The 7,835-nt window shown below is 40.2% G+C and overlaps 2 protein-coding genes across 2 annotated transcripts in view; both read right to left on the bottom strand.

The window, feature by feature from the left end:
• LOC127663207 (protocadherin alpha-2-like) overlaps nucleotides 1-2,346 on the bottom strand; it is a 3,681-nt gene extending 1,335 nt beyond the window's left edge. Inside the window, exon 1 of the mRNA XM_052154712.1 lies at nucleotides 4-2,346. Within this exon, the coding sequence (XP_052010672.1) occupies nucleotides 4-2,346 (2,343 nt within the window). The remainder of the gene's footprint in view (nucleotides 1-3) is intronic.
• Nucleotides 2,347-3,862: 1,516 nt separating this feature from the next.
• Nucleotides 3,863-6,238, bottom strand: LOC127663416 (protocadherin alpha-8-like). The gene has a single exon (XM_052154999.1). It carries the CDS (start codon nucleotides 6,236-6,238, stop codon nucleotides 3,863-3,865), a length of 2,376 nt encoding a protein of 791 aa, XP_052010959.1.
• Nucleotides 6,239-7,835: the final 1,597 nt, after the last annotated feature.

Here is a 7,835-nt window from a genome sequence, read left to right as displayed (position 1 = left end):
TACCTCTCCAGAATCTCTCCTGCTCCTGCGATCTGGTATCACTAGAGTATTCCCATTACTGCCCGGGACTATAGTAGAACCGAGACTCATTCTGGGTCCAACTAACATGTACCGTTTGTCTCCAGATCTGTACTGGATGCTGTGACACAGAGTCCCGTCGTAATTTGCCTCTTGTAAATACTTGGATGAACAGTCTGTAGATTTGGAGCACTGCATTACAATCAACACGATGATACTGATGAGAAAAAGCACTGAAACCGAGCCCAAAGTGAGGATCAAATAAAATGTCACGTGGTTTTCCTCCTCGTCTGTTACTGCGTTTTTCACATCAGAAGCTGCAAAAGCCTCTTTGGGCTCCACAACTTTGACAATCACAGTCGCTGTTGCTGAGAGCGACACGTTCCCATTGTCTTTGACCAGTATGACCAGTTTATGCTGGGCCTCGTCTGTTTCTGTGAATGAGCGAAGGGTCCTTATCTGTCCTGTATAGCGGTCCAAACCAAAGAGACTGTGCTCACTAACTTCCTGCAGTGAAAATAATAACCAGCCGTTGTATCCGATATCTGCGTCATAGGCTCGGACTTTAGTCACCAAATGACCCGCGTTCACATTGCGGGGAATCTCCTCCACACCCTCAGCAGAACCGTTAGCACTGACCGGATATAAGATCACCGGAACATTGTCGTTCTGATCCAGAATAAACACGTTCACGGTCACGTTACTGCTCAGAGACGGACTTCCAGAGTCGGTGGCAACAACTTGGAAACTGAACGTTTTTCCAGTTTCAAAATCAAAACTTTTCAGTGCATAAATATTTCCAGTTTCCGAATTAATGTTTAGAAAAGATGTCACGTCGCCTTGATTTAGATTATACACAATTACAGCATTTTCGTTTAAATCTTTGTCAAAGGCAGTGATGGAGAATATGGAAGCTCCAGGTGCATTGTTTTCAGGTAAATAGAGCTCAAATGAAATCTGAATAAACTCTGGGACGTTATCATTCACATCAGAGACTTGTATGTTTAATGTTTTAAAAGATGACAGAGGTGGACGTCCCAAGTCAGTGGCCGTTATAGTGATTTCATAACCAGAGGTTACTTCTCTGTCTAACCGCCCTTTGGTCACTAACGAGTAAATGTTCTCTTTAAATGATGATTTCAGCTCAAAGGGTATATTTTGGGGTAATGTACAAATAACATTTCCATTGACACCAAAGTCCTTATCTGAAACACTGATTAAGGCTATGGCTGTCCCAGGATTCACATTTTCAGATACAACATTGGAAAGTGATGTTATCTCAATTTCAGGCGAGTTATCATTAACATCTATAACTTTAATGCTGAGTTCTGCTTCAGCTATCAGAGGAGGCTGGCCTTTATCTGATGCTTGCACATCTAATTTAAATACATCAGTTTCCTCAAAGTCTACACCCCCTTTAACCTGTAATTCGCCTGTGATTTTGTTAAGGCTAAAGAGGTCGTGGATTTTCCCATCCAAATTTGCGCCTAAAGTGTATTCAATGTCTCCATTTATTCCATCGTCTTGATCAGTTGCGTTAATTGTAATCACGATGGTGCCCAAAGGTGCATTTTCCCGGAGTGTTGCGGAGTATGATTCCCGGCTGAAGACGGGACGATTGTCATTTACATCTAGGACAATAACGGTGATGTTAAGAGTACCTGATTTTGGTGGGTTTCCACCATCTGTAGCTGTCAGCGTGAGTCTATGTTTGCTCTGTCTTTCCCTGTCCAGCACTTTCTTTAAAACTAAAAATGGTGTTTTTATGGCATGCCTTTCCCGAACGTCGATGTCAAATAGTTCATTCGGACTTAATTTATAGTATCGAACCGTGTTCATTCCCAAATCAGGGTCTCGGGCAGTCTGGACTTGAAAACGTGTTCCCAACAGTGTATGTTCAGCTATTTCAAAATGCTGCTCCGATCTGGGGAAAATGGGTGGATTATCGTTTACATCGGTTATTTCCACTTCTATGTAATGCACCTCCAAAGGGTTTTCAATGACGCTTTTCAAATTGATCGAACAAACAGGGTTTCCATCACACAGCTGCTCCCTGTCGATCCTGTTATTAACATACAACTCGCCTTTGTTCTGCATTACCTGGAAAAGACCGTCATCAGGCCCTGGAACGATACGGAACCGTCGGTGCACTAAATTAATGACATCAAGGCTCAAATCCTTAGCAATATTTCCCACAACAGTTCCCACTTTGACCTCCTCTGGGATGGTGTATTTTATCTGAGCCGTAACCAGCTTCCCTGAGCACAGCAGAAACGTGAGTGTAATCCACCAGCATGACCGTCTCTTCCATTGTCCTTCGGCTTCCATCGCAAATAACGATATTCGGGTCATTTCTGATTACAAATGCTCCACTTATTAATCACTAGCTCTTCCTGATATCTGATTTCAAGTACATAATCGAGTAATGAGCATGCAAAATAACTGTACGACAAAACTGACCGTCACTCTGCTTCAAACGCACGGTAACACTGTCCCTCTGTCTGAATAAAACACTGTTACGTTCTCTTTATTTGATGGGGTAGGGCTTACAACTGAACAGTACCCTAGAGTAATACTGACACCGTGTGGAGTGGATTCGGTAATGCAAAAATAAAGGGCTTTAAAACTAGATGACTTAGACATATATAGTCCGAGAGAATTGTATTTTCTCAGCTGCCACTGCAAGGCTTTAAAAGATAAAAGGGTTTCAGCAACGGAAAAACAACTCTCTATAATGTGTACATAGGCATAAGCTTTCCTATGCATGTCACTCATTCTTTGCAAAAAAAACTAAATCAGCTCATTTAGATGTATTCCAACAATATCTCGAAGTTGAAATAGTACTTCAATCACAGATCGCACCCGATGCCTAAAATATATGGAGAGCCGAGACACAAACTTCGACTTTCAAATGCAACTTCATATCAACAACATCGAAGACAGTGATTCATCAAGAAAAAAAAACGTAAGTAATTTAAAAATAAATTAATTAAAAAAAAACAGGCACAAAAATATTCCACCTAAATTAGCATTTTAAATCTATTGTAATATTTGTGGGAGATTTTTTTGTTTGTTTGTTTTGGCCTTAAAACTGATGATTTCTTCCTCAATCATTTCCTCCAAACCGATTTCATGAAAATTCGTACATAATTGACGAGTTGGATATTTCGTATGTTCTCGAACGATCCCCCGTATTTATTCTCTCAAGTTCATTGCCGAACTCTACCCAACACAACTCTTTCTTTCTGTCTCTCCAAAACGACACCACACATCCAAATAATAATCCTTTCTAAAATAACCATATGATCCATTAATCAAATATAAAATAAAAAATATATATTTAACAAAATCTGAAATATTTACTCTGCATACAAACAAACATAAAACATCTTTATATTTGATCATTAGCCATTCTTACCTCTCGAGAATCAAGACTAATTTCATACGCTGCAATGCAGTTATTGTGATTGATATAGGAATAATATTTATATATAGTGATATATTTGCAATGATAATTTATGAAAGGAACTCAGAACATAGTAGGTATTTTACACAATGCGTTTACAGTGTTACTGTGGCTCAACTGGGTAAGCAAGCGTGGCGCGAGCAATACCATCATGGGCTCGATTCACAAACACACAAACATAATGATAAAATTCATACTTTGAATGCACTGCAAATTTCTTGGTTAAAAGCGTCTGCCAAATGCATAGTCTATAGCCTATCTTTAATTTCAGCACCTCGGACAGCTCATCAATAAGACAACGCGCATTTTTCATGACATTCTCAGTCATTTTACAAAAAGAAAAATGTCAGCCTTACGCACATATTCAACAGTAAAAATTCAGCTTACCTCTCCAGAATCTCTCCTGCTCCTGCGATCTGGTATCACTAGAGTATTCCCATTACTGCCCGGGACTATAGTAGAACCGAGACTCATTCTGGGTCCAACTAACATGTACCGTTTGTCTCCAGATCTGTACTGGATGCTGTGACACAGAGTCCCGTCGTAATTTGCCTCTTGTAAATACTTGGATGAACAGTCTGTAGATTTGGAGCACTGCATTACAATCAACACGATGATACTGATGAGAAAAAGCACTGAAACCGAGCCCAAAGTGAGGATCAAATAAAATGTCACGTGGTTTTCCTCCTCGTCTTTTACTGCGTTTTTCACATCAGAAGCTGCAAAAGCCTCTTTGGGCTCCACAACTTTGACAATCACAGTCGCTGTTGCTGAGAGCGACACGTTCCCATTGTCTTTGACCAGTATGACCAGTTTATGCTGGGCCTCGTCTGTTTCTGTGAATGAGCGAAGGGTCCTTATCTGTCCTGTATAGCGGTCCAAACCAAAGAGACTGTGCTCACTAACTTCCTGCAGTGAAAATAATAACCAGCCGTTGTATCCGATATCTGCGTCATAGGCTCGGACTTTAGTCACCAAATGACCCGCGTTCACATTGCGGGGAATCTCCTCCACACCCTCAGCAGAACCGTTAGCACTGACCGGATATAAGATCACCGGAACATTGTCGTTCTGATCCAGAATAAACACGTTCACTGTCACGTTACTGCTCAGAGACGGACTTCCAGAGTCGGTAGCGAGCACGTGGAACTGAAACTTTTTTACCGTTTCATAGTCAAAACTTTTAAGCGCATATATATTTCCATTATCCGAATTGACATTGAGGAATTGTGCAATGTGACTTTTTCCTCCATCTTCTCTAATTATTTGATAAGTTATCGCAGCATTTTCATTCAGGTCTTTGTCGATGGCGCTAACAGAGTAAATTGATGCGCCTGGGGGATTATTTTCCATTAGATAAAGTTCTAACGGATTGCGAGGGAATTCAGGCACGTTATCGTTCACGTCTGATATCTGCACTGTCAGTGTTTTGACCGAGGACAGAGGCGGTTGACCAAGATCTGTGGATCTTATTGTGACATCATAATGAGACACAAGCTCTCTATCTAGCTTTGCGCTTGTCACAAGAGAGTACATATTTTCTTTAAAAGACGGCTTCAGTTCAAAAGGCACATTGTTAGATATTCTACAAACAACTTTGCCATTGACGTCCGAATCTTTATCGGTTATGCTAACAAGCGCAATCACCGTCCCAGGTTTAGCATCTTCAGGAACGACATCAGACAGCGAAGTAACGTCTATCTCTGGTCTATTGTCATTTACGTCAATCACTTTAATGATAATTCTACAGTTGCTTGTCTTCGGTGGTTGCCCTTTATCTGCCGCTATAACACCAACTCTGTAAACATCGTTTTTCTCAAAATCAACATTGCTTTTCACTCGGATTTCCCCTGTAGTATTGTTCAAATTAAAAGTGTTGTAAACTAGTCTTTCGATATTTTTAATAAACGAATAAATAATTTCGGCATTCTGGCCTTCATCTAAATCAGTGGCATTCAATTGAATGACAAGAGTATCAACATGAGCGTTTTCTTGCAAGGTAATAGAGTAAACCTCTTGGCTAAATTTAGGCCTGTTGTCATTGTCGTCCAGAACTGTGACGTTAATAATTACACTCCCTGATCGTGGTGGATTCCCACCGTCAATCGCAGTCAGTGTTAGACTGTGTTTTATCTGACGCTCCCTATCAAGCATTTTACGTAATTTCAAGATTGGGACTTTTTTGTCTCCCCCGTTCTCGCGAAGCTCAAGTTCAAAATTCTCGGTTTGACTCAGTTTATAAAAGCGAACAGAATTCAGGCCAAAATCGGGGTCCTGTGCTTCCTGCAACGGAATGTCCTCACCCGGTGGGGTTGATTCTGCTATTTCTAACACCACATCTTTATCAGCAAAACCGGGTGCATGGTCATTTACGTCAGTGATTTCAACTTCCACATAATGAACTTCAAGTGGATTTTCAACCACGGTTTTTAGACTTATCAAACAAGCAACAATACCATCACAAAGTTCCTCTCTGTCGATTCGTTTGTGCACATACAAGATGCCATTGTTCTGGTTTACCTGAAAAAGGGCGTCATTTGATCCGGAGACGATACGGAATCGTCTGTCCACCAATGTCTTGACATCAAGACTCAAATCCTTAGCAATATTCCCCACAATAGCTCCCTCTTTCACCTCTTCTTGAATAGTGTATCTTATCTGAGCTGAAACCTGCCGTCCAAAACACAGCAGCAAAAAGAAACACAGAGCAAACCACCAGTACTCCCATCTGCGCCTTTGTTCTCCGGCATCCATACTAAAACGCATCGTCTAAGGAATTAAAGTAGGCTGCAATTGCTCTTAGTACGATCACCGCATGAACCTCTTAAAATGCTTCCGAGAAGAATATGAGAACATCTCTTGATCGAATATCACGCAAATAATCCCTTGTATCGACCTCAGGCTCACAGACCAGTCAGTGCAATCCAGCCTGGGTTAAAAACCATCGTGACGCAAACAAGGAGGTCCGTGACCAAATCAGTTTTCTTGTGAAATACTGACACCATGAGGTCTACAGCAGGGTCTGAAGACTTTAAGACATTTTTTATCCACTTTAACTGTAGCAGAAATGCAGCGAGCTAATGTTAAATCCTTCTCGCAGACATGGGCTGATTATACAAAGATACATTTAAATCACAACACAAAACATAATAGATAACACTTATTTAATCACTAAAACTACAGGATATGTAGCGCGCGCGCACACACACACACACACACACACACACACACTGTCCAATCAAATACAAATACCGTAACTCCACACCGTCCAATCAAAATTGCCCGACAGCACATTTCAGCGCCACCACCCTGAACAGCTCCCCGCGAAAAAATGATTACACAAACCGTAAAAATAAGGTTTTTATGTGCGAACTTTTGTGTTTGATTTTGTATTTATTTTTGCTTCAGGTGTACGGACGCGTTTGACGCATGCATATATGTAGCAATAGTAAGACCACTATGATAATAGACTGTCATTCCGAACAGAGCCATACTTCATTTCTGTTGAATAAGGCCGAAACATTTTAAAAGTTTTCCCGGCAAATGTAAAAGCGTCTTGACAGTTGCGTATTCATTAGGCATTATGAGGTCATGTCGTGTAGTAACATATTTGAAAATGAACAATTTGATGATATATGATTATAAGGACTCTGAATTCGCACTTATGAAAAATATATATATCTTAATGGCATTTTGTCACTTGAACTTTAATTCTTAAAGATAACTCATTTAGCAAGTAAAATTATTGGTATCCCTACCCCCAATTTATCGGATAGTGTCTCGACATTCACGTTGCGAAAGGCACAAAAAATCTTAAATGACTCAGAACACCCACTTTACAAGTATTTTATCCTAGGTTACCGATGTGTAGGAAGGCCAAGTTCAGTAAGAGTTTTGTTCCTGTATCTATACGAGCTCTAAATACATAGGAAATCAGCCTTTGATACGTCAGGTATGCTCTCTGTCTCTGTCTCTGTTTTTTTTTTTTTTTTTGTAGATGTTTATATGTTGATGTTTCTAATATGTTATACATGTGTGTCTGTATTATGTACGCACCTATGGTGGAAACAAATTTCCTCTCGAGGACAAATAAATCAATCAATCAATCAACTTGAGACTACGTAAGGATATTGCAGACAGACAGAGTGAATAAACAATGGAGATCTTGTCAATCAATATGATTGTTTTACCAGAGGCAAAATGAGTACAACAAAATTAGCTAATTAAAACATCTTAAAAATATATATAAAATGCACCTTACCTCTCCAGAATCTCTCCTGCTCCTGCGATCTGGTATCACTAGAGTATTCCCATTACTGCCCGGGACTATAGTAGAACCGAGACTCATTCT

The sequence above is a fragment of the Xyrauchen texanus genome, chromosome 23 (genome assembly GCF_025860055.1).
Source record: "Xyrauchen texanus isolate HMW12.3.18 chromosome 23, RBS_HiC_50CHRs, whole genome shotgun sequence".
Taxonomy (NCBI): domain Eukaryota; kingdom Metazoa; phylum Chordata; class Actinopteri; order Cypriniformes; family Catostomidae; genus Xyrauchen; species Xyrauchen texanus.
Note: the sequence above shows the minus strand (reverse complement) of the source record. Positions and strands in the feature narration are given on the sequence as shown.